A 26,780-nucleotide genomic window follows, 5' to 3' on the forward strand; every position below is an offset into this window, starting at 1 on the left:
TTTCAGCTTCATGTTTAATGGACTGAGGAAATACTTTTTCGTGCCACGGTCTTTTAAGTGATATTGCAACAACATTCCAATAAGTATTATTTCAGCACAAACAATGCTAAAGGTAAATAATACCAAGTGGTTTTAATATGAAACACACTTAAAATTTGTATTTTTTCCAGTTTTTCTTTTTTAAGAAAATAGGAGATATTTAAGGGGCTCAGGGTTGGAGTGGAGGGGGGGTGGGGGAGGGGCATTTATAATAGATACACATCTTGAACCAGAGTTTCTAAAAAGTATCTTTCTTTACACTTAGTACAAAAAAGACATCTCTACCCGTTAGTGCTTTGTTTTAAGATACTATAACATAAATAAACAATTTATTTCAGTGTTCACCACAGACAGTTCCAGTGTGACTGGAAAACTAACATACTCCACAATATTCCAGTTGGCAGCAGTGGGTTAAACAGAGTCCTCCTCTCAGATTTTGGCACAACCTGATGCACCATACTTACAAATGTTCTTTATTTCTGCAAACCTCCAACACAAGCCCCAAATAGCTTTGGGATGGGGAATTCATGTCAAGAATTCACTTTTGTTCCCCTTTTTAACAACAACACCTTAAAACCCTTGAAGGTTTTTGATTAAGACTCAATAAGATTTCTCTCAGTCACCTCTTACCAGCACCCATCAGTTTGGTCCAGGCCCAGGCTGCGGCGTCTTCTCTCCATGTACGAGTCTCGTGTGAAAGTAAACAGTTACAAATCACAGAGCGTAAAAGAAAGTACAGTTACTGCCGAGGTCCTCATTCATTACCTGTAGTCCCATTGTCACTGTGGATACTTCAGTACATGAGCATATCTGGTATGTGACAGTAAAGTTCTGGGGAACTACTTACTGATATTTAGCATTTACGTTCTGAAAAGCTGTTAGATTAAAAAAAAAATTGCTGTGCAAAACAATGCCACGAAGAGCTGATAGTTTCTTTTTCATTGCATTTATATCAAATCTCTACTGGTCCCAGTCACACATGTAGCTCGCTCTTCCTGGTGCCTGCTCGTCCAGCTTGTACGCGGTGTGTTAAATTCCTGGCATTCAGTCTTTTCTGTCCTTATTTGCAGGTAAACACCTCCGTCCTCTCACTGCACGTGTTGCACTTCACGAAGCAGCACCACTGGAACTTGCAATTACACTGCCACACTTTGGTGTACTGGTGTGTATTGTAGCCCCGGCCGCAGCACATTAGGTCACAGCCGTCTGTGTGTGGCGACGTGCGGTTGCACAGGCGTCCCTGGGTTCCTACACTCCCCGTGGTTGCGTCCTCTTCGCAGTAGTTAGGCGACCTCTCGATGTAGACGAGATCTGTCTCCATGGGCTTCCGGTAGCCCTGCGTCTGCTTTACCTTTAGATGAGTTGGCTGTCGCAGTCGGCTGGCCCGGACCACCTCCACGTGCACGGCTTCATTGTATTTTTCCTTTAGGATGTAACCAATCTCACGGAACTTGGGAAGTGTAGTCCAACAGGTCTTGGTGGTGCAGGACCCTGAAACGCCATGACACTTGCACTCCAGCTTCATTCTCTCTTCTAGAACCTGAGGATCCACAGATGAAACACAGAGTTGCAATAAAAAAAAAGACAAATAGCTGAAAAGAGAGTACATAAGTAAGTTAATTAGCATAATTGGAAAATAATTTATTTCAAGATGAGACAGACTTGATGTTGCTCTTCTTTGTTCTGAACCAAATGCACATGATTTGCATATTTGAAAAACTCTGGCCTACAAAAAAAGAACCACTAGCATGCTGCTTCATGTACTGTGAGAGAGAATAGAGAAGTTAATGGTAATACTGCGTCCCATAATTATCGCTACCTCAACCACAATCAGTAGTGAAGCAAAACAAACAAGAATCACAGCGAGGATCTTGTGAAACCACAATATTGCGTAAATGAATGTGCAGAGCAAACACTTTGCCAAAACTGATATCTTCAAAAGTAAGTCTTTGTTTTTTTGTGTTTTTTTTTTCCCACTCTGAAAGAATCTCCAATGTCCAAAATGGGAAATTCGAGACATGAATATAGCATTCCTTTTAGCAATTTGTTGTAATTCTTTTGCCCTGTTGAACATTAGTAAATGTCTTTACAGAAACAATTCCAATCAGTTTCTGTTTTTAAATTTGTGATAAAAGACAGATATTTTGACTGGATGTGAATGTCAATAACATGTCCTCGCTGTCAAGTCATTTTGTCTGCTTACAAAACTCCTTGTTATGATCAGACCAGTCCGACAACTAATTACAGATTTCAAACTTTTTTTAAAAAAAAAAAGGTTTGCAAATAATTCCAGTAATGTAGGATAAACACGCCCCAAGAAATGTGTCACACCAGGAGGAATTAGAGGCCTTGACTTAGACTCTGTTAATCAGTGTCTGATCTACTGTAATCCAGACCTATAAGAACCCATTGTTATCTACATATTACGTGTCAGTTACACACATACAAACAGACACTCACACGGTAAGGACATACTAAAATGTCACCACTTCAGAAAAGGGTCTTCTTTCTCCAGGTTAAAGCTATATAATTTAAACATCCTTGCTCCCCAAAATGTCCTTTTTTGTTTTTTGTCAATTGGTCCCGACAAACACAAACACATTCACACACGCATGTTGACACACTAAAAGATCAAAGTGATTTAAGAGTGAGTTATTGGTCGTTTAGGCTCCGCTTAGTCACGGAATCTTGTAATTTACTGTTGTTTCAACAGTGCCTTTTATTAGCGATTACAAAACCAAATTTCAGCTGGATCCTATTGGAGGCCAGAGCTCATCTCTCATCCCCACTTCAGCTTATTTGCCTTGATTTAATTAATTTTAAAGACTCGTGTAGCAAAAATGCCATATAACTCAAAAAAAATCTTGTCTGCCAAATAAACAAGGATCAATAAAATTTGATTATGTTGAGAAACAAAACTAAAACAAAAAAAAAAAAATTACACTCAAAGCAATTCTCAAACTCTTTCACCTAGAATAAATCCACCAGTTGAAAGTATGTCCATGTGGCTCAATCACAGGTGTCCTTGACTACACCTGGACAATTTAAAGTCAAGTGGAATCTTGTTCACCATATATGGCTGTCATTAGCTCTTTGCTAACATAGACAAACCCTATTTTTTAGACAAATGCTGAACCACATCCTGACAATGTTGTCTGGAATAGTCACCATTTTACAGGACATAAATATGACACAATTAAAAATACAACTTTTTATCCTAGGTCAAATTACAGTTTTATTTTTTCACCTGGTAATTGGCATCTGTATACATATAAACAATACGCTCTTCTCGTCAGTGCATCTGTTCCAAAGTGAAACCCTCTGTGCTAACAAGGCCAAACCCAGTGTCAACGCTCAGAGGAGCCTGTGGGATCGCTCATCCTTAATTATATCTTCAACCCTGAAAACGACTCCCACTTTCCTCTAAATCAGCAAACAAGTCAGCTGCACATCCTTCTGGTATTTAAGTTTCCAACTCTTGTATAAGAACATCCATATAACGCCAACCCCTGTCCAATAACAGCTCAGTAGCAGTGGTGGGTAGTAATGAGTTCCATTTACTCCATTACAATTACTTGAGTATGTGTTTCAAAACAAAATACTATTAGGAGTAGTTTTAAATCACTATATTTTCAACTTTTACTAGAGTAGATTTATGCAGAAGAAACAGTTACTGTTACTCCACTATTATCTTATTGATTTGTATTTTTATTGAAGTATTTTAATTTACCTAAAGATTATTTAAAGGTATTTAATGTATTTTATTTTATTATTTTGTTGTTAGGATAAACTCTCCCCTCAGTAATTTTGTCTGATTGATTGATCATTAAAAAATAAATCAGATGTTACTCTGATTACTGAGTAAGTAGAGTAGAGTACTGAGTAACGCTACAGTTACTCAGTAATTGAGTAGTTTTTTACTCTTACTCATCACTCTTACTCAAGTAATTATTTGGATGACTACTTTTTACTTCTACTTGAGTAATATTCTGAAGTAACAGTACTTTTATTTGACTACCATTTTTGGCTACTCTGCTCAGTAGCTAGCATAGGGTGCAGCTTTTATCAATCTACTTAACAAGAGAGCTTTTGGCCTGCCTTCACATCCCTAATAGCTGCAGTGTCATTTGATGTCATATCAGTGACATTTTTAATGGTATGATGCAGAGATCTGGTATAATATCCTAAGCAGACATTTTTTATAGATAATCTCAGAAATATGTGGATTGCAGCCCATCTGGTAACAACTGACAAAGCTCTCATTTCCCAATGGGCAGAATGAAGCCAAGATTATTGATTAAATCCATTTATCAACTTAACTTTATCTTTGTTTGTTAATTTGCCTTTTATAATCTTTTTTTTTATTTTATTAAGGCAGTCTTGGGTAAGTATAACCATGATGAACTTAGCCAACATTTTTTAAGATAATTGGAGACAGATAGGAAGCTGAGTCGCCAAACGGTAAACATGTTATAAATATTATCCATTCATCGTCTAATGCTTTATTCATCTAAAGAGTGGAAGTAAAGTTATTCGTACAGGATGAAAAACTGGGTGGAAACAAATCCATCACAGCTCCCCCGTGCAAAAATGGCTTTTACTTTTTATAAGAGTTTGGAATATCGATTGCGCTTCAAGTAAATTTAGAAATTTGAGTAGCTTCAGAATTATTTGGTTACTGTATACACCAGCAGAGGGGGGTCAACTGTAAGTGCAACATAGCCATACATTCTATATTAGGCATTAAAAAAAAGATACTTCCTGAGTTACAGCTGACTGTTTATGATTAGAATAAAAATAAATCAGACAATATCTTGTTTTTTTACACAGTTACTTTGTTTTTTTGGAATATGTAGGATGAAAACCAGAGAACTGGCTTCACTTCTATACAATAAGAACCAGAGAGAAGGGGAAAACTGCCGATTCCAAATACTTCAACTTTGTGATTGTCGTATTTAACTTACAAACTGTGCTTAGAAAGTGACCTAAGCAGTTAGTTTTTGTGGACTGTTACTGCACAAAATGAATGAAAAGCTGCAGATTTCAGGGGTGTTTGCTCTGCAGAATTGCTCACTGACAATATTCCATGCATGTTGGTACATGCTGCTGACTAAAGTCAGCACACTATTTTAGCCTAAGGCAGACCAAGGACAGAGCGCTCACATGTTGTTAGCTGTTAGAATGAAGAAAGACCGGTATGAAGCCGATTTGGCATTTTCCTCTGGAACCTGACTTTGTGGGTAAAAAATGAAGACAAACAGCATTCAGTGTCATTTGAACACCTCCTGTGAGTTGAGAAAGTCACGTTACCCTTCTTCACTAATGGGAGAATTTGAACTAAGTCAAACCTTGACTCTGCTTCCTGTTTCGTAAGAAATATGACCAATGTCCCATTTGACATAAGAGTCAACACTGCTGAACTGCATCACACTTTGCAGCACTATTTCATTGTACTGATGGATATTTACATGATTTGGGTTTGATTGAACAGTTATCCTTTTTTCTATGGTCAGCTTGGGCTTCCTTTGAAATCAAAACCCAGAAATACAGGTGATGAAGTTTCTTCTTGTCGTTACCTTTCTCCCTGCCTCATTATTATGAAGGTTCATCAGGCGACGTGGTGTCTTCTTAATCTCCCTGGCGTCCACAAATCGTCGGGAGAACTCGATTCCATACTTGATGTCAGCAGAGCACCCTCCCCACTTCCAGCCTTCCTCTTGATTGTAATATCCTTGCTTTTCCCGGTCGCAGCCGCACTGGCTCAGGTTGCCCTGGCTGCAGGCCGCAGTAATGGCATGGGCCACTCCTGCTGCTGTGATGGCGTAGGTGAATGCTGCTTCCCGACTGCCTGAAAAAAGATCACATGTTTTTTCAGGGATGTTGAGATACAATAACAGTTTCGATGTGTGTAATATTTACAAAATGAGCTTCCAATGGGAGAGAAAGAAGGTTGGGTTATTGTGTCTTATTCAAACATGCCACAACTGTTTCATAGTTATATATAACTTTCATATTGTGAATCTCAGATCTTATTTTCCAGACAGTACAAGTGGGTCTAGTACTGACATTAAGCCACAGAAATTCAAAGTTGACTCCATCATCCTGATAAGTTAGGGTTTTTTACTCCTACACTTCTTAAACAGCTTCCCTCTGCACCTTGGTAGAAACTTTGTAATGTTTCCAACCACAAAGTCCTTGGGCCGTTGTGGTCTTTGTGAGTACAGTGTTGGAATTTCAGTGTGGGGAGAGCTGGTGTAGGTGCTGTCCAAAGTGCTGAATTCCTCCATGGAAGCACCTTGTACTGTTGCCCACACTGCAAGGAGCTTCGGCCTGTTTGTCCCAGTGCATCACTTACACTGACAAAAAAAAGGACTGCTGTGAAGTTGAGCTGATGGTAATTTTAAATTCCTGTTACTAGATTAAAAAAAAAAAAAAAAAATCCTGTACACTATTACAGCTAATAAGAAAAATGTGTGACACATGCGTTACTCATTCAGGCTGGTTAGTGGAAGAAAATCCAAACGGTCAAAATGAAAGATTAGTAGGTTCATTTCTGAAGGAGGGTGAGAGACAAAACTAACAATGCATTTTTGTACTCAAACAACAAGCACCGCAATCAAGGAAGTGTTTTCTGCACTTAGCAAGAAATCCCTTGGCTTCAGTCACATCATTTTCTGCATCACCTGGAAAGTATGCAGGTCAAAAGCAACCAAAAAACAAACCTGTTTTATTAAAAGAATTCAAACAGAAAGTTGATCATCTCTATTTTAATTTAACAAAAAGATAAGTACATTTCTTTGGGTGTCTTGAGTTTTCTCTCCTCATATAGCAGTCGTGTGTATAAAATAACTTTTAAAATAACTAATCTGTTTTACATTCCACTTCTTCCACTTTCATTTGCACCTCTTTTTCTGGTCTCAGGGTCACTTTTTGAACATTCAAAGATGTTTTCACCCAAAGCCACTGTTAATTTTTACTCTGGCACTGGTGCTGCAGAGTTTATGCCACGGCCACAGGTTTGCCCAGTGGGCACTGACTCACAACCGCTTTCTTCTGCTTTGGTTTGCAGCAGAGCTGTGCCCCACCAGCTTGTGGTTACTCCTCACTGCCCCCACCTCACACACAAACACAAATGCAGACACACAACCAACTGTAACATATGTGCATTCATGCACACGGGGCACATGCTCAGTTGCAGGCCACATAACAAAAATACACAACACTCTCGCAGTACCCTCCGCTCTGACACACGTCCACTGCTCCAAACACGTTTTCACATAGACAACAACATAATGTTTAAAACAGGGTGTTTCCAGAGGAATGGGTGGTTCCCTGAGCCATGGATGCATGCCCTTTTCTGGACCCATTGAGTTGCACTGCTCATGGGGAAAATGATGTTGGAGGTTGTACTAGATGTCACCGCCCCCACCCCCCAGTGGGTCTGGCACCTCTAAGCTTCGCCTGGCAAAAGTAAAACCAATTACACAAGCCATGAAATAAACACAGTGATCAGGACCCTTTATTTTTCTGCAGTGAACCAAAGAAAACATTGGGATTTGGAAATCAGATTCCTTGAGATGCACTGTCCCTTCAACACAGGCATAAGCTGTAGGCACCTAGTTCAAGCTCATCTATATCTGATTATCAAATACAAAGTTCAGGTTATTGTTTATGAAGGTTTCATGTCTGTGTAAAATAATAGCTATAAATTCTAAAGAATGATGACCACAGCCAGGAAATTCCCTTGTGGATCTGGCTGTGTGCAGGCATAAACATTTTCCTCTTTTGCCACCAAGAAAGGAAGGCCCTGCTATGCTGAACAGACATGTGGTTGATGAAATGTGGAGAAGGAGAAAAAGCACCCATATAACAGCAGCAGAGAGCCCTGAAGAAGCTGGCCCCAGAGCCCTGACAGCCCTCCAGGAAGGAACCACCCTGGGATAGCCTCGCAAGCTGCCAGTGGAAAATTGGAGTGACCAGAAAAACCTCAATGAACTTGGAAACATCCAGGAAAGAAGAATGAAGGAATATTAAACCAGATGTCTAATAGAGTTTAGTGGCAAGTGTCTGCTGCACTATCCAAGAAAGGAGGGAAAAGATCGGGTACATGTCTTCATAAACAAGTTTAATTGTTCTATTACATCCCTGTGTCCAGAACTAAAAACAGAGGTGCATTGTCGTGCACTGACTCAGTATGTTTGGCCTTTACATTCATTGACCACAACGCTTTGGACACTGGCCCCTACTGAAATGCCCATCCTACCGCTTACCATGTGCCAAAAACGAGGGACGCAAAAGAATCTCTGGATGTTGTGATTTCTAGCATTAAAGTCCATCTGGACTCACAGAAAGCCAAAGTTCATATGAAGTGATGACGCTATACAAACAGTGAGGGTAAAGGAGAAGTGAACTGATTTAGTAATGCTACCGCTGACCTCAACAGGCGTCATTTTCCTCACCACTCACAGGACATGGTTAGGCTGTGTGGCTGACAAGAGAGGAAAAAGAAAAGATTTATGAAAGAGATTTGGACAAGAGACCGTGGAGTTGAGTGTTCCCTGCAAAAACCAGCCCAGGGTCACTTGTTCTGTGTGTGTAACTCTGGCATGTTGAGGACAGAGTACGTAAAAGTAAAAAAGTTAAAAGTAATCTTCGTATCTGTTGTCACATTATAGAGTAGATGGGTTACATACCAGACTCTACCAGTAGGTGGCGGTTATGCAACTGAGAGAATGTGATGCTGTTGTAAAAACTCTAATAAGAAGAGCTAAAAAGAGTCAAGAACCTCTATAGCCCACCAAACCAGCATGTAGACTAATTCACAAATAAATCTCAAATGATAATGTTAGACAAGATTTTTTTATTTCATTTTTTTTCAGTGTTCGGCCCCCAGGTGTCTGTCTAGAAAGGATAGAGAGTTAGTGTGAGGTCTGTCTGTTCCCTGGTCCTGCTGTCTGCTCTGTGGTGCAATCAGTGTCATGACACTCACCTGTTGTCTTCGTCATTAGTCTCACTCGTATCACCTGGTGACCTATACCTCTCTCCCTCACTCTGTCCTGGTTGGATCTCAGTGTGTGTTTGTTCAAGCCTGTGCTGTTGTGTTTCTAGTTGGTCATGTTTTGAAGAAGTCCATGCTTTGTAGTTTGTTTTGCTGCAGTCTATGTGTGGTAGTTGCTCTGGCAATGGAACACAGGATGTAATTTCAATGTTTTCAAAGTTCGTGTATAAATATCATTTTATCAGCTTCTGACACAAATGGTGGTGCTAACAGATGGAGAGTATTTGTATACGTATTCTCAGCACTTATTCTTATCATAACAACTAGTAGCAATTGTCAGGTAAAACACTGATACATAATTTAACAGGATTTTATAGAACATAACCCGGGTCACTTGTTTTATATTTATTATTAATATTTTACAAACACTACAGTCAAATCAACCATGTTTCATTATATCTTAAGATATAATGAGGCATTAACACAAAAGACCATTGCACAATGTGAAGGTGGACACACACTCACACCCACACTAGAAATGCAGATCAGTGCTACAATTTGAAGGAGGAAGTTTCTAATGAGGCGTCCTTCATTTTGACGTCTGATTGTATTTCATAAAATATTATCGAATTATTCAACAATGCCATGAAACACTGAGCTTTTCAGTTTGTTGTTTCCATTAAGGCTGCTGGGAATCCTGTCAGGGACAGATGATGCCACAGTGAACAATGGGGAAAGTGTCACCTGCTGGTGGCCAGAAGTCCTTGCACTTGACTGCAGATTATGAACTGACCATGAGAATTTTTTTTCTTTCTTCACTGAGTTTTGCATCAGCTTTAGTGATTCTAAGCCAAATCTAGTTTTTAGACCTATCCAAAATATTTTGCACAATTAAAATCAGTGGTGGGTAGTAATAAGTTACATTTACTCCATTACATTTACTTGAGTAAGTTTGTCAAAATAAAATACTTCTAGGAGTAGTTTTGAATCACTATACTTTACTTTTACTTGAGTGGATTTATGAAGACGAAACACTACTCGACTCCGCTACATTAGGCTATACTGAGCTTGTTACTCGTTACACATATACTAGATAAAGCTTTAGCTATGCAGTATCTCTACTTTTATTTTGTCAGAGAGAGACTTCTGCCCAAGGCTCTACTGCATGACTGTGTTTAACCAATAAAACATAGCCCTTGTCATGCAGTCTCGTCACATGACCATACTTAATCCCAGCGGAGGGACGGGTTAGTTTAGCGGCCACTGCGGTCGATATCCACCATCTTTGAATGCTCATTAAAAACTAAATCAGATGTTACTCAACAGTTACTGAGTACTTGAGTACTTTTTTACTCTTACTCAAGTATTTATTGATGACTACTTGAGTAACAGTACTTTTACTTGAGTACAATTTTTGGCTATTCTACCCACCTCTGATTAAAATGCACATTAAAGTACAAGCAACCCCAAACCTAAACCAACAAAGACCAACATGTACCTGCTTCACAAGATTTACGCCCAACCTCTATGCAGAGCATTGCATTTATGGTTTGATTTTCCGTTTTGTACATATATTTAGAGTTATGACACCAGGAATACCCAAAGACAAGCTGCAGTATAACCAAAGCCGCCCCTACGCTGGGTCTATGTCTCCAGGGCCCCATTGAAGGGGAGGAAAGCTGCAGGAAAATCCCTTACTTTGTATACCAATCACTGAACTGACTAATGTGCTCTACTACTGTTTTCCGTTCCGCTTTATGTACCGTTGCTATGAACATATGCTCCTAGGAAATTACAGACAAAGTTGTGGTCCGTGAGGTCTGCAGTTCGAAAAAATTAGCACAGCCTTGTTCCTGTACAATAAAATAATATTGTTTTACCAGAACTAGACTTTTAATTCTCAGTGTTCTCAAATCGTAGACCCGAGGAAGTGACACGATACAGCCCTGACGTTCACAGAGGGGCACTTGAGTGTGATTCGCATAATAAGGAGGGCTTTGAGCAGTAAAGCTAAAACAATTATGATGGCATTTAATGTGATGGTATTCAATGCTGAGAATCTAAAATGAGCTGCCTCCCAGGCATAGAAAATTGTGCTGGCATAAAACATTTCCAAAGCATCCTTTTTCTGCCCTGATCTCCCTGAGGTGGAGATAAAGCTTTACTGACTAAATACCAAGACTTGCTAAAACAAGCACAAATCCTTCTTCCCACCCTTTCTTCCTAATAATGAGATCAGGACCTCACCTGCTCATTTCTGAAAATGTAGACCTGCATGTGCTCTAAATGGTAATCATCAAGTTCAAGCAGGGATAGTTCTGATTGTTTTGCTCAGATTTTAATTACATTTGAAAACATCATTACTGAAAAATATAAATACAAATTAAACAAATCATTAGGGTGAATTGTTATCATTTGAAGGCAAATGTGCACAACACAAATTCCCCTGTTGTTTCTTCTGCCTGTTCCTAGTGTTTTTCCTTTCTTTTGCAAGTAATGGTGACAGTTTTAGGTGAAAATATTTACCTGTGAAAAAGAAGCAGTAGGTGGCAGCCAGAAGAAGCAGAATATACTGTACATATTTATTTTTAAATGAGGGCAGATTTTAAAAAGTATCTTCCACTAGGGAACAGTACATGGCTATAAAGACTACTGCAAAAGACGACTACATTTGAAGAAGGCCGTGTGTGTCTTTCTTCAATTCCTGCATGTACGTCACCATGATGTTCAACTAAACTGGTCCAGTTTTGTTTGGTGCTGCGTTGTTGAGAAAAGGTAACCACTGCTTTAGAACACGTTGGCTATGATTGTGTGATGATTAATTTAGTCTTATTTTAGTACTCTTTTTACGGTCACCTCGGCAGGTCATTAGTAGTGCACTATTCTGACACATGATAATGTCCAGTGGCTGTCCAGTGTGTGGAGAATACAGTGCCTTGGTCTGGGATAGTGTTGAACAAAGCACACTGTGAGATTACACTTGATCCTCTCACATCCTGTTGCTCCTGCGTCTAGCTGCACTGGCAGACACAGACAGAGGCAGATCCCACTGATAGCACATGACAGTAGAGAGGGTCGGGGGCATGCGACACACACACACTAACAGTGGGGCCACAGGGTCAGGGCCCAGAAAGACCCTGGGCCATGTCAGCAGACAGACGGTGGGTGGGCAGTGGAGAGAGAGGGAGTAGAGAGAAAGAGGGATAAGAAAAAAGCAAAGGGAGCGCTCCTGTCTCACACACAAACAGTCTTCCGAGAGGGGAGAGACGGCCGCAGAAGGCGCGAGGGGGGAAAAAAAGCACATGGTGACGATAGCACTGTAGCCCAACTCTAGATACAGACACATGACGTTGTTGTGGGCGAAGGATGTGAGGCCATATATTGCGAGTAAAAGAGTAGCAGATGACCTTTATCAGGCCGTGATGACCACAACCCACGCTCTTTAGAACAACAAAGCATCAGACCCCTGTATCTGATAAGTGAGAGGAAAGATCCTACTACACACACTGACGCACACACACACACACACACGCATGTATGAGTGGTCTGTTTTCCCTGGACTCACACAGAGAGGATTACGGCAGCCCACATGATGATGGGCTGAAAAATGGCCCTTTTATCCATCACTGCTCCACCATAACACAATGCATGCATCATTTCCAAGCTGTTATCCACATGCTATCAAGTACACAGCTGCCTGGGAACGCATCTGCTTTACACTGGTAGCTTGTCACTTACTACAGTGTGTGTTTTTTTTTTCTTGCTACTGGCTATAAATTAGTATCCACTTGAGAAATCGTCTTTTTCTTTTTTTCATCATATTGGACACCAGCACTGGGGGAATGGGTTGATAACCACAATTTGACTTTAGGATTGCACAACCGACAAGAAACTAATCCCACAAAGAGAAACATGTTGGCAGCAGTGCGAGGATGGATGGTATTTCGTGAGAGGTCATCAGTGTCAGAGAATCCACTTGTGAGCTCTTGAAAAAACCCCAGTTTTGACGAATGACCTTCTCACTGTCCTTTAAGTCAGGATTATCGCTCTCACTGCCAACTTACTCAGCTCATTTGTCAAACGTGGAAGGTTTAGGTTTTTAAAGGCGGACTGTCACAGAGACATTTCACCATTGGATGATTATATGCTTTGGAATACATTGCAAAAGCAAACAGTTATCTATCACAATTATTATTTTATTACATTTCCCAACAATGAGTAGGTAAACAATGCGGCCTAAGGTTAAATATTCGTCATATTATGTCTGATATTTACTTAAAAAGGTTTTTTATTAAAACTTTAATTTTTAAAATGGTCAGATGGAAGGACTCACTCAAATGATTTAGAGACATAGATGGATCTGACAGTTGACCTGCTATCTCCAAGCATTTACTAGATCTATTGCAGCAAAGGTTGTGGTCGAAAAATCTAATAATGGTTGTGGTGGACTTATAATAAGCTATTATAACCCATTTTTTTCTTTCCTGTTATTTCACTATTACATCTAAGATTTAAATCCGGTAGATGGACCGCAAAATCTTCCCTACGTGCAAGTAATGTTCCCATTTTGGAAAATGTAAAATTGACCATGTTTCATAATTCATTGATGCAAAAATAAATAAAACATTGCATGCGGACACAATAGAGACAGAACATTAGAATTATTGTCCAGTAGGAGGCAGGGTATGAGACGCCATCAGTGACAGTTACCATTGAATGTTCTATTATTGGTGTTATTCAATGGAATGACATTTACCCACAAGTAACTTTTACTTGCGGGCTGCCGTGTATTACACAGACCCACCGTTAATCTCATGCAGCAAAGAACCCTATATTGTTGAGACCACACAATTGTCAGGAAAATGTTTAAATCAATAGAAAATTAAAGCTCATTTTCTATATATATACTGTTACTCAGAAAAGTGACAGCACTTTCTAGGATTTACTGTCGTATCATGATCTGGTGACAAAATAACAACTTGTATGAAATATTCTGTATTATATGAACAAATGAAAAAAACTAAATAAATCATTAGGGTTTGTTAAATTGGACAGTGATATCTTCTATGAACCTCTCATTCAAAACATTAAAGTCTAGTCCACTGAATCCAAAGCACAAACACAAGAATGAGCCTAAAGACTAAAGTCTAAACGTGTGGTTATTTGAAAAATGAGGGGGAAAAAATATTGGGTTAAAACGGTGCCAAAATGCAGAACCTCTCCCTTCTGTGCCGTTTAATCAGTGCTCAACAGAATAAGGCCGACCATTAGGTTTTGTCTAAGTCTAACTATCTGCCTGCGATGACCTCCCCTCCTCTCCTAGGAGATCGACATCCACTCATCAAGTATGTGGCTGTTGGAGAGTTCTTTCTAAACAAGTGGTTTTCAGCAAACATGCTGCTTTAACATCCCATTATTTGACTGGACACTGGTTTGGCCGCTGTAACACAAAGATCCTGGCAGGTGGATCACCAACTGCCTTCATCAAACTCAGAGCAACTGAGGATAAGTGAAATGGTGACATGGCAGAAATGAAGAGAGGGAAACAATAAAATGTTTCCTCAATTTTCAGCAACTTATATTATTAACTTATATATAATGAATGCTCAATACACAAAACAAATCCTTATTTTCTTCAACAATGTCTAAATCAATACAAGAGATTCGTTCAAAGTCAGTTACCTGCTCCTTTAAACTGTAGATAAAATGTGCCTGTCACTTTAATAAAGGAAACGGTTTTCCCCGTTGCAGCAACAACAGCTCACCTGCTGTAGCGTTGCATCTATTCTTGTGCAATGAGCCAGGGGCCGTGTGATTGAACTTTTGTAATATTTCACCGGCGGCACAACAAGAAACCTCTTTCAGATGAAAAGCATGAATCAGGATGGTGACAAACAGGCTGGAAAGTCAAACAGAGTAACCAGAGCAGGCCGTTTTATGACAAGGGGGCCAGTGTTGGCTTTTGATGCTGAGTGTAGCCGTTGAAAGGTGTCCATTTTCAATCTGTAATCACTATCTTCAAGTGCATTTTCAGAGTTGCAAGGTGTTCGTAAGTAGATCTTATACATGAAGGCCACAACTGCAGTCCAGAGTATTCTACGACATTGTTTAAATTTACAAATGCAATGTTCATTCAATTATTAATCATGGGTCAATGATTAATAATTAAACTGCAGTTGATGTGAAGAAAAAAAATGCAATTTTGGGGCTGAAAAAAACAACAAGAGAAAAAGGCAAAGATCAGCCAGTAAATCTCCAACCCATCAACTGATTATGTGGGATGTGTAACAGAAACCACATGGGGTTTTCATTGCACTTCACGCGTGAGCGAAGGCACTCAAAAATGCACGATAAACCTGCATCAACAAATTACTGCCACAGGATCAGCTTTGACAAGAATATTTAAAAGACAGTGATTCATCCAGAAACCAAGCCAAAGACTGTGATTGGAGGATTGACCACGGCTGCCATCCTGTTCCTGAAACTCCGCTCCACTGCTGACGGATCTGCCTGTAATTCTTATTATTACTTCGTAATAGACTGCAACAAGCCCCGCAATGACACCCATTTCTGTTAGTGGAGGATAATTCATTCCACATTTTTTTAAACTCTGCCAACACCATACCAGGGCACAGGCGAGGGAAAGACTGTTAAATCTGCTTTTGCGGAGGAACTAGAGATGCACTGAAATTATGAGTTTCAAATCTCATTGCAAATTTATGGCGTTGTTCACCAATTTGTCAGATGTGGCATAAAAAGGGAGCCGGCGTTCTTTTTTGCAGAAGTGCAACAAAGACGGGGGTGCTTTCTTTTTTTTTTCCGTCAATCCGTCAAAACCTTCAAGTTGTACATTCAGCAGACGAGATGCCAGCAGAAGTCTTCTTCTGCAGTCAACATTTTTTTTTTTTTTTTCCATGTTCAGTAGCGGGTGTAATAAATATCAAATGACCTGTCTTTGAAGGTGAATTACCTCAGTTGAATAAAGATATCTCAGTGTTGCTCAATAACCAAACTCATAATGTGTGCTCTGTTGGAAAGCAAATGTAAAGCCATGGAGAAGCTCCATAATAGAAGGACCGCCTCCACGAGCAGACTGCACTGAGAGAGTGCATTAGACTTGTGGTTGGCTGATCATGGCGCTGAAAAAAAAAATCTATTCACTCCAGTTCAAATGTATGGCTAGATTACAGAAGAGGGGAGAAGGTTTAGTGTTCATAATTTGAGGGATTTGTATCAAAAACTTAAAATGGGAGCGGAACAGGGAATAGCTGTTCCCCTGAACTTGATTATGATGATGTGGGAATCTGCAGATTGGGAGAAGGGATTGGAACATTTGGTTGAAGGGAGTGTATTCCATGATTTCATATGCCATGTGAAGAATTCCCTAATACCTAAAGACATGGTCAGAAAACATGGATATCGTCAGCCGTCAGAAACAAACACTGGAAACTATCACAGCAACTGATGTTGTATTGTACAGTGAAGCGGCAACGTGGAATGTCATGCCATTCTTAATTAATTTATTTTTTCAATGAATCATTAATGCTGCAGAGGAGTTTGGTGTCCTTAATGACAGTGTTGTGTTTAAGGGAAATGGCAGAGAAATCAAATATAAATTAAAATATAATTTTGAAATGACTGTAAATGGAAACAAATATTCATTCTATCATATTATGGTTCATTTGTTAATTGAGCTCATCGCTATTTAATTTTCTCCAATGTATACAGAAATGTTGGTCACATTACATGCAATTTTGTTAAAGTGGTTTCTATCCATTCAATTAGGAAAAAAAAACATTTTTTTTAGTATAAGGACGTTCAATGTAACAGATTAACAATCGGTGAAAAAACATACAGACACATTCCACTGGATGAGACTTCAAGGGAGGGACATTTTTTTTTTTGTCTTTCATCCCAAAAAGCTACTGACAGCATAATGAACCAGGCTGGACATTCTGTCAGCAGTTCGTCTTTCGCAGACGTGTCCTTGGTTGATGTTTACTACAAAACACACCTGCAACTGCACATTTTCTCTGTTGTTGTTGTTGTTGTTAAGGCATCCATAGTATTGGTGTGTTCCACACCTGTAAAATGCAGCATTTTTAAATAACCAAAAAAACTGAATTACTATTGATTACATAGTTATTCAGGGAACATTTGTTATAATAATACCTTTATAACAACTCATATTATTTTAAAATAAAGACGATCAAATCTGATATAGGACAAATTCAATAACTTCATTGGAATAAAGAGGCCTTTGTTAAAGAATTGTATATTTGGGAAACTGCAAAAGAAAAGGGTGATGTGCACGCACCATACTAGAGAAAACAAAGGAGCTGGAGGTGTGTCTCGCCCTATTTCACAGCGAAGCAGCTGCATTAATGCAGCAAAAACATGAACAAGACGTGACGGAGATCGTAAAAATTGTAATTGTAATGAATGGAGGAATACCACCTTAAAAAACAAAATTTCTCCAACTAGGATGTTTATGAGCACAGATATTTATCTGAATATTTTTCTTACTTAATGGCATTTTTCTCTTTTTTTTTTTGGTGCGGATCGTAGCAATCTTTTGCAAAAGAAGTCTAAGTGAATCGTCCATGTGAATACACTGTGGATTCAGGGTTTAGACTGAAGCATGATGGGATACTATTCATCCTGAGGGCCTCAGATTCCCATCATTATTGGACAATCAAGGCCGGGCCAGTCGTCATCACCCTGACCAAACTGGACACCACTAGTGATGTCCTCATCGTGGTCACATGATGCACTTGTTTTGGCGGAGTTACTACAGAAACCAAACCAGAGAGAAAATGTAAAAAAAGAGATTTAGATAACGTCACTACCTTTGGGAAAATAAACGTCTTAAAGAGGAAGACCCACGAGGCGACAGATGGTGCTCTGTTTGCCCACGGCCAGAGAGTGGCTTAGACTTTGTCCACACTGTAGTGGATTTGAGCAGACCACTATGTAAAGGGCAAGCACGTGCATTTCAAATGTTTGAAGTACATTACATTCCCTTTATCTTTATCTGTGTTAGTAAAAAGAGAACATGTTAAATGAGCTCATTCAGTAATATTCAAATTCTATTATATCAGTTTTAGAAGTCCTAAGGGTAAAATATGCCAGTAAAACTCAAAGAATGATTCACTGTTGGTGCCAAACGCATGGATTAGATCAGATTAGATTACTACGACGCAGGAGAAATTGTCATGTTGCAGCAACAAAAAAAAAAAGACAAAAATTTACAGGAAAAGGAGAAAATAAAAAAGCAGTTTAAAAAAACAGCATAAAGACTACACGGCCTGACTGTATTAATACAATTATAAAATAAATTGAAAATTACTTTGTAAGGATGTGTATGTTTACACTTCTAAATGCATATATTCTTTCGCCATTTTTACACAGTGGCGTTAATACTACTATTATTATAGTTAGTATTTGCATATGGATAAATGGAAGATATATATATTTTACTTTTCAGTTTCAGATAGGTTCAAACCTATGAAATTACAATGAAATAACAAACTCAACCTCTGGTATCCAACATACAGAAGTCCACTGTCGATGAAGAGTAAGTTTATATGCTGCATTCTTTTATACATTGTTTGAATTGAGAATTTCTCAATGTGCCGACAACACACAGTGTGGAGACGACGTGCAGATGCTTCCAATGAACTGGCGCATGTACGGCCTTTGTGCATAAAAGACGAGCACAAAAATAGGAGGGAACGACGACGGTTGGAGAAAACATCACGAAATGCCTAACAAAAGAAAAGTGCCACGTTCAGATCAAAGAAAAAATGCTTTTGTAGAGGGAGCTGGAGCTAATTAGGCTACTCCTCAAGAGGAGTGATTGTTAACAGAGCCACTGAATTAGATGCACAGCTTATCCACAACATGTTGGCAAAGACGTATTGAAAACAAAAGCGATGCAGAAAGAAACTCCAAGGACCACCAGGTTTCTCGAACAAGAATGGCATAAATGTAAATGTTTATCCGCAGCGCACCCTCTCATGAACCAGCCAAGCACGGATACAACCAATTTAGCCCAATTAGCAACAGATGTGTCAACATTTTGACAGCGATTCCGTGCCGTCACAGTATGGCCTGTCTGCTCATTGGCAAAATCACTTTTCATCCATACATCTCCCCTCGTTGGAGCTTTTGTAACATTCTCCCAGTGATCAATGCCATGTTAGCCAACATGCGTGCTCGCTGCAGGGGCTCCACGTACAGAAGCCAGAGACGACACTGGGGACATTTATCATATTGGAGAAGGAATGAGGAATGGCTTCTACAGCTGATTGATGGAAATCAACACCTCATGAAACCCACTGCAGCAAAGGCAACACAAGTAGTGATACAAAACAGAGAGTCAAAGAGAGTGTGTGTCGCTGGTTTCAGTTTTGACTGTGTGTGATGTGTGCAGTCTGAAGAGCTGTATTTCATGGGGTTCAGGAGGTCGGGAGCTGGTACCACACTCTGTGTGTAGTTTTTGCTCAGTATGAAAATATGGTGGTTTGATATATTCATTCTGAACTTGCTTTTTCATTTAAGCTTCATGATTCCCAACTTGATCTCCACCACATGACAATTAATCATCAAAGATGTCAACGCTAAGAGCTCTCAATGTCAGCTGTGCGTTGCGGTGACACGGACACAACAAACACACGCAACTTTCACGGTGTCGTCATATCGTGATGTTCTACGCCAACGATAGCAAGATGTATCATTGTGTGATACTGTTATAAAAGGTGTACTGTGATATAGTGGTCGTGTTGTAGAAACTTCACTGAGCAACATCACAGACGCCAACTGCTGTAAATCACAAAATGAAGCAAACAACAGAGGCAGTAATACAACACTGGCCACAAGCCTCTGGATCCATTACCATCGGCCATTAACAATTGTGTCAATGCATTTATTTTAGTTCACAAACTGCCACTAGGGGTTTATGTCCACAGAGGGCCGGCCCTACTGACATAGCTATGGCAAACTTTATTCTCCTAGAATGGGACTGGTGGAGTGAAAAAAACGAAGCGACTTTCTTGTTGGTAATTAATCAAACCTGCAGTCCAAGTGACTATAAGCAAGTGAGAGTAAATACCTTTTTTAGTCCAATCCTCATTTTACTTACTAATCGTAAGCAGTGACCCACAATGATTTCATGTTCCACATCGTATCACCAGCAGAAACTCAACAAACAGCTTCTCACATCGCAGCTCACATGCATCAACACACAGACGAGCACCCACTGTGATCTGTCCATTTGGTGACAGAACTCAGACTGACCTACTCGAAGCTCCTGGCCAAAGACTGTCCTTTCCCCCAGTGCCGAACAGTTCCAGCGTCCATATCTGAACTGGTACTGACACTCATTGATGCCCATCTGTGCGCCTTCACCCACAACAATGATGGCGTCTGGGCGGCTCTGGCAGATGGCCCGCTGACGAGGTGCCAGCCCGGGAATCTTGTTGCAGATAATATTGGCGCCCAGAGCCACCACCGAGGACAGGGCCCTGCAAGGAGTTAGAGAAACCAACAGGCAGATGTGAGGATTCATTCACAACCAAGTATGCAGTCACAGAAAGACAGGCATATTAAAATAAAACACACACAGCATATATGGACCTGGCTCTCATCAGTCTACACCTTTACCTTTTCTGCACATGTTTATATAACTATGTTTTTAAACGGTATTTAAAGTAATAAAGTCTGTACATTTTATGAGGGCAGCTAGGACTCTAACCCACATCCTCAGAATCGTCTGCATGGAAAATTCTGGATGTTAGCTTTTCAACACTGCTCGTCATAACTCGTAGAGTATAAATGTGCTGTGCAGGAAATGGCCACAGCTCGGTCTCAGAGCTCCGTTGTCACATCCGATAGGTGGACGCGATAATATCAAAACATATGTTAAGGATGGTTTTGTGACCGCCGAGGAAGCCAAAACAGATTACCGCCTAACAAAGCGCTGACTCTCTGCACGGCTCTGTTTATAACCCTTGAAACCATGTAGATCCATACTTTTCAAACATGTCAGGAACAGGGAGCCATAAATGAACACAGAGCATATACGCCGGCCGTGAGGTATGACGTAGACCTCCAAAGGATTCACCACAAATGTGGGCAAACTGCAGCGGGGAAACTGTGTGTCAGCACAAAATGACGTTGGCGTTAAATGGTGAAAAGGAAGAGGAAAGGGTGAAGGAAGAGGGAGAAACAGAGTCTAATTTTAGTGGATTTCAGTTCACGGTGATGTCAGTTAGAGACCCCTGCTCTATAACCAAAGATATTATTGTTGATTAGAAATCTTTCTTGGATAACCGTTTTCCCTTTCCACTGATTTTTTTCCACACAGAAAAACATAAATCTCAATTTCAAACACATATTTAATAGGTTCTAATTGCAGTGAGATGCGTATCTCTGACCAGACTTCAGGCTGCGCACATTCTCCCGGTCTCCTTCGGGAGTATTCTTTACAATAGACGAGCGAAAGCTACTGTGAGTTTTTTTTAATGAAAAGAACAGAAATGAATAAACATCAGCTGCAGGTGAGATGGACAGTAAACAGTGAAGCCTGCAGATGCTTTCAAAACCCTTTTTGCTCCCTCAGCTGTTAAACAGACATGAAATCCTTTGACCCGCTTTGACCCTGAGCTGTATATGTCGTTGTTCAGGGCAACCGTGACGTCCAGTCTGCACCATCGGGCCAGGGAAGTAAAGTACTAATGTTAAAATGAAACATTTTAAGCTATTTAAATATCTTTCTAAAAAAAAAAAAGAATAGCCGATTACATTCACACACACTGTAGTTTTGCTCGGGTCTGCTCAGAATCTAACACAAACTGGTATTTTCCAAGAGTGGACTCGCATAACCTCCCCTTCTTGGCTCTTTCACATATCGTTCAGCTGCTAATTCAGAGAATCGTCATCTAACACTGTCCAAAACCCAAAACCTTCAGACAACACCAAACAGAGAATTCCACAGCTAAGCTTTTAAATCCCTGCATCATCAAAGTGCACAAATGTGATCCTGTTTGCTTAGCGTACACGCTGTGTGTACGGCAGCAGCATGGGGACAATTTGCCCACAGTCACACAGATCTCCCATGAGACAGATCAGCAGCAGATGCTGGCCTGCACAAACAGATAATAACCACCGGGCTAACAGAAAACACGGGCATGAGTCCGAGATGATTTAGAGTAGGAACGCAACAATTTGTCAAATAATAAATGATTAATTGACCTTTACAGACTCGCACTGAATGAACCTTTAGACTTTAGATTTTTTTTTTATGATGCATGAAAAATACACATCACTGAAGAATTAAGGGAGTGTTATATTGATTTTTTTTTTTAGGAAACACTCTTGCATTTTCCAAAATTGTCTACAACTATGTTATACATCTGTCGAATTCTAAAATGTATCGTAGAAATAACTAAACGTGAGTATAGTCATTGACTCACAACCCCGAGTCTGAGTCACAAATAATCCACAAAATAACAGTTGTTTCCTTTAAAAATAAAACAGGTGGAATGATTTAACTGTCCTAATAAAAACAAACCAAATTCTTTGAGTAAACCTCTCCTATCTGAAAGCATTCCTGTGGATTTCGTGTGAAAGTGTTTTATCATTGCAAAGGCATTTCAGACCAAACATTATTATATGAGAACTAACGTACAAGTAACATTTATTCTGCTTTTTTAAAAATTATTATCTATACAAAATTTTACAGTTGAATGATTGAAAAATACTTCATTTTGACCTTTGCAGCATCCAAGCTGCCACATGTGGAGCTTCCAGATTTTTTAATGACAGGGTATGGCAGAGCCCATAGTCAGCACCGTGGCCTACAGTGTGCTCACAGCCACCTACTCCATCACATGGAACACTTTGAACCTCACTGACACACTATTAAGCTCCCAGGCATGCATCCTCGACCGAGGAATGCACTCACAAAAATGCCCAAGACACAACTCAACTAAGGGAGTAGATGTCCTTATTTTCCAGGAGTGCAAATTAATTGCAATGATGGATATGAGTTTCCTCTTCCGCTGCCTTTGAGCAGCATTTGCAGTGTAAGCATTTCCATAGGTTCTGGTCCAAATACGTTTTAATACTAAAAGTTTATTCGCATTCACAGTCAGTGTGATGGACGTTTTTATTGCCAATGTAACAAAATGAAATTTTATCCCTGTATCGAAAACGGTGTGTAGTAGCAGTGGGTCACACGGTACACGTTACACACAGACTGCTGGACACGTTTTTACCTTCGAGACCCACTGTATGAAAATATCTGTTGAACTCTACGGTTATATGCTTTGAAAAGTCATGCACATTTACACCTTTAACTCTTTTTACTGAAAACTCAAAATGATTTAACACCAGAAGTGGCGTCTTTATTCAACAAATAATAAATATTTATTTTTAAAAAACAATTTGGTTAATCAAAAAATAACATTATTTTAGTTGTATTTTAAGAAATGTGCCTTTGAGAAAGTGTGTTAATACACATGTCATATATTCAGAGAGGAAAGTGAGTCAACCAGAGGTGAGGTTACACGCACTGATCACGGTTGACGCGCTCTGACAGGTTAATGGCACTCGTATGCGTAAAAACGGTTCCACTCTCCGCACAGTGACAACGGACAGAAACCCAGCATCCGATTGTCTTGAACATCTCTGCCACTCTGTGGCCAAAGTGATCCCTCGTAGCAGTTAGCAAGGCACTTCATTTTCCTGCTGTCTCTAAATGTTTGCAATTCCGCAGTTTTCACGTGTTGGGTTTTTATATAAATAACTTATTTTAACGTGGATCGTTTTCACAGCGACGTTTTCACTGGTGAGTGCTGTGATGGGGGGGGGGGGGGGGGGGGGGTTTTTAGTGTTGAGAAAACTGATGTGTTGGAAAATACGAGTCTTTAATTCAGCGTGCATCAAGTTGCACCTCAGCTTTCTCCGTGCCCTGGAAGTTTTGGTGACACCATATAAGTAAAAAGAAATTACATTGACTTGATTCATTTTAGAGAAAACAGAAAGTGTGAATAAATTGCACTGTCTGGCAAGGAAGCTGCACGACAGTGAAAACCGAACCTGTGCGTCTTTGCGCTTTTACGCGCCATGGTGTGAAGTTATTAATAAGTAAGAGTCATTAATTGGCCGAAACTTACAGGTAGCTGCCACTGGTCAGGATGAGGAAGATCTGCGGATAGTAGACTGACAGCAGTACACTGCGCGACGAGAAGATGATCATGATGACATGGAGCAAATGGCTACGTTCGGACTCAGTGAGAAGGCGCGGAAAGGATTAGGAAAGAATCCCTTAAATCACGGCTTTAGGTCCTTTTCGCACAAGAAGAAAAACGTGTGCCGTGCGTCTCCGCGTGTCTTTGGCACGGCGCTACGCAGCTCCAAGCTCCCAGGGCCGTGTGTGCGCCGAGATTGGCTCTGTCATCTCTGAGCAGCAGAGGCTCTCACTCAGGACTGTGGGTTCCTGCGCCGGAATGATGATGATGATGATGGTTTTAGGGATTTTGCATGGCAGAAAAGTGCCTCTCTCCACTCTCATGAGAGTCGTGTTTGCCATTGGGCAGGGAGAGACACTGCTATCCGCCCACTTTGCCACAGCGGGACAATGGTGTGACACTGATCCGATCCCCGTTGGACGTTTGGATGCGCAGGAGGTTTCATTCATCCTCCACCTCCTCAACCACCCCCAACATACGCACTTCCCCGCCGCAGAACCCTCCACCACCAGCAGCACCACCATCCAGCCAAAAATAAACAAACAGACGCTGGCTGCCCTCACATCATAATCACAGCTCCATGTGCAAAAAATCAGTAAATGTCATTCATAATCAACCACTCTGTGTAATATTAACCCGCAGCATTCTTTCAGTCATTCCTGTAATATTTGTGTGTATTACTGTGTAGTAGAGCGTACAGTGATAAGTCCATATATACAATAACAGTGAGATCTATTAAAGCCAATGTTCCTATTATATTTCCATAAAGTCATAAATATACTTTTCCTATAAGCGTCTCCTATACATTAAATCTGTGCTGCTGCTGTCTTTCATGGCCTTCACCCCGTAATGTTTAAATACTCATTTGTAACCCTGCTGTAAAAAAAAAAACAAAAACAAACTCCATGTCTACTTAAAACAAATCCCAGAGTGAATGGTGGGGTGTAAAAATAGAACTCTTGTTGTCCGAGATTGGATCTGTGCAGAGAAATCAAATACGTGGGGCCTTGGAGCAGAGCTTAGGGAGAGTGGAGGGCTTTTATCGCCTCGGCATCGTCAGCCTCACTCAACACCTGCAGGCTCCAGTCATTTTAAATGAAGAGGGTACCATGAAAGATTTAGGCACGGAGAGAAAGGGATGGAAGGAATGATCTAACTGCCGGGGCTTAGTCAACACAAAGGCAGGTAACTTCCCTCCCAAATATCTGAGCTTCACACCGTTATATGATATGAGCATCTGTAGAGACCTGGGAGTCCGTTACACGCTCCACTCCACACGAAGTGCTCACGGGGAGGGCTGGCGCTATCTGTTTTTTTTTTTTTTTATTGAGGCTACGTACATCTTGAAAATTGTATTTCCCAGAGCTAGGAAAAAAAGTAAAATAAAGTCACAACACAGCTACAGGGGTGACAATTATATGAGAGGGTTTATGACGGTGACGCTCTGACGTTTGATGATCTGCTGTTCATTTATCCACATTAGACTCATTTATCAGAATGTTTCAATGTCTCCGGTTACACTGTCCACCAAATGCATTCCAGGCATTTACGACCGCTTTGAACGTGCACAAAAATGCAGAACGACGTGATCACAGGGGGGATTTGCGTCGACCTGGGTGATCCAGTGGTGTTGAGTGACTGAGACAGCAGAGAAGGAAAGGAAAGGATAAAAGCAGGTCTGATGTTCATGCATCAAGGTGAGCGATTGCAAAACAGGTAAAAACTCAGTCTGGGCAATGGAATGTGGAAATGCAACTCGGTCTGCGCACTATTACTGAAGGTATGCAGAGGTAAGACGGATCTGGAGCACAGACAGCGGCTCAAATTATCTTTTGCGACAAAAGGGGCACGTGAGTCGCCTCAGGTGAACCCAACTGCCCCCTGACAGCAGATGTGCATATTGATTTTTTGGTGTAAGCCCCCACACCCTCCTCCCCCGATGCCATTTTACGCACAAGCAGTACCCCGGGTGCAGGTGTTTGGAATTCGATCTAATGTGTTTATTAACACACAGTGAAAGGTGATTCGGGGTCTATTTGTGCCTGTACGGCCAGAGGACACTTTAAGATTTCTAGCAATGAGCTTAAATGTGTTTGAGTGTCGCAATCAATCCGAAACTCGCGCATTTGCGCGTGTGAAACTCACCCGAGCCTGAGGTATATGATGCCAAAGCACAGGAACACGTAGAGACTCCGCTTTCGGAGGGGTTTGTGCATGATCGTTGTAGCCACTAAGTCCAGGGGCCATGCACTGTAACATGAAGTGCTCACACTTTCCGTCCACAGTGGCAGCTCTTGGTCTAACCTTTCCAGATGCACGCGCAGCGTCTGTTTTCCGCGACATCAAGTTGGAGCGGTTGAGAAATGTCCCTCCACCGTGGGAAATCCATGGTCCAGAAGAAACGGCAGCACAGGTGAGATGCCGTGAAGTCCACTTTAACTCCAGATAATAATACAACAAAACAAAAAAACAAAAAAAAGAAACACCAG

General features: G+C 40.5%; 1 protein-coding gene across 2 annotated transcripts; it reads right to left on the bottom strand.

Annotated features, from left to right (window-relative positions):
* wnt7bb (wingless-type MMTV integration site family, member 7Bb) lies at positions 1 to 26,780 on the bottom strand. Of its 2 annotated transcripts, none has more exons than XM_008312225.3 (4): positions 26,437 to 26,780; positions 20,336 to 20,562; positions 5,616 to 5,887; positions 1 to 1,579 (listed from the first exon to the last, which is right to left on the bottom strand). In XM_008312225.3, the coding sequence occupies exons 1-4, from the start codon at positions 26,505 to 26,507 to the stop codon at positions 1,100 to 1,102; spliced, it is 1,050 nt and encodes a 349-aa protein (XP_008310447.1). In that variant the 5' UTR covers positions 26,508 to 26,780; the 3' UTR covers positions 1 to 1,099. The 2 variants fall into 2 exon arrangements, with proteins under 2 accessions (XP_008310447.1, XP_008310445.1); XM_008312223.3 differs by lacking the exon at positions 26,437 to 26,780 and adding an exon at positions 24,217 to 26,426.

The sequence above is a fragment of the Cynoglossus semilaevis genome, chromosome 6 (assembly GCF_000523025.1).
Source record: "Cynoglossus semilaevis isolate Cse_v1.0 chromosome 6, Cse_v1.0, whole genome shotgun sequence".
In the NCBI taxonomy this organism is placed as follows: domain Eukaryota; kingdom Metazoa; phylum Chordata; class Actinopteri; order Pleuronectiformes; family Cynoglossidae; genus Cynoglossus; species Cynoglossus semilaevis.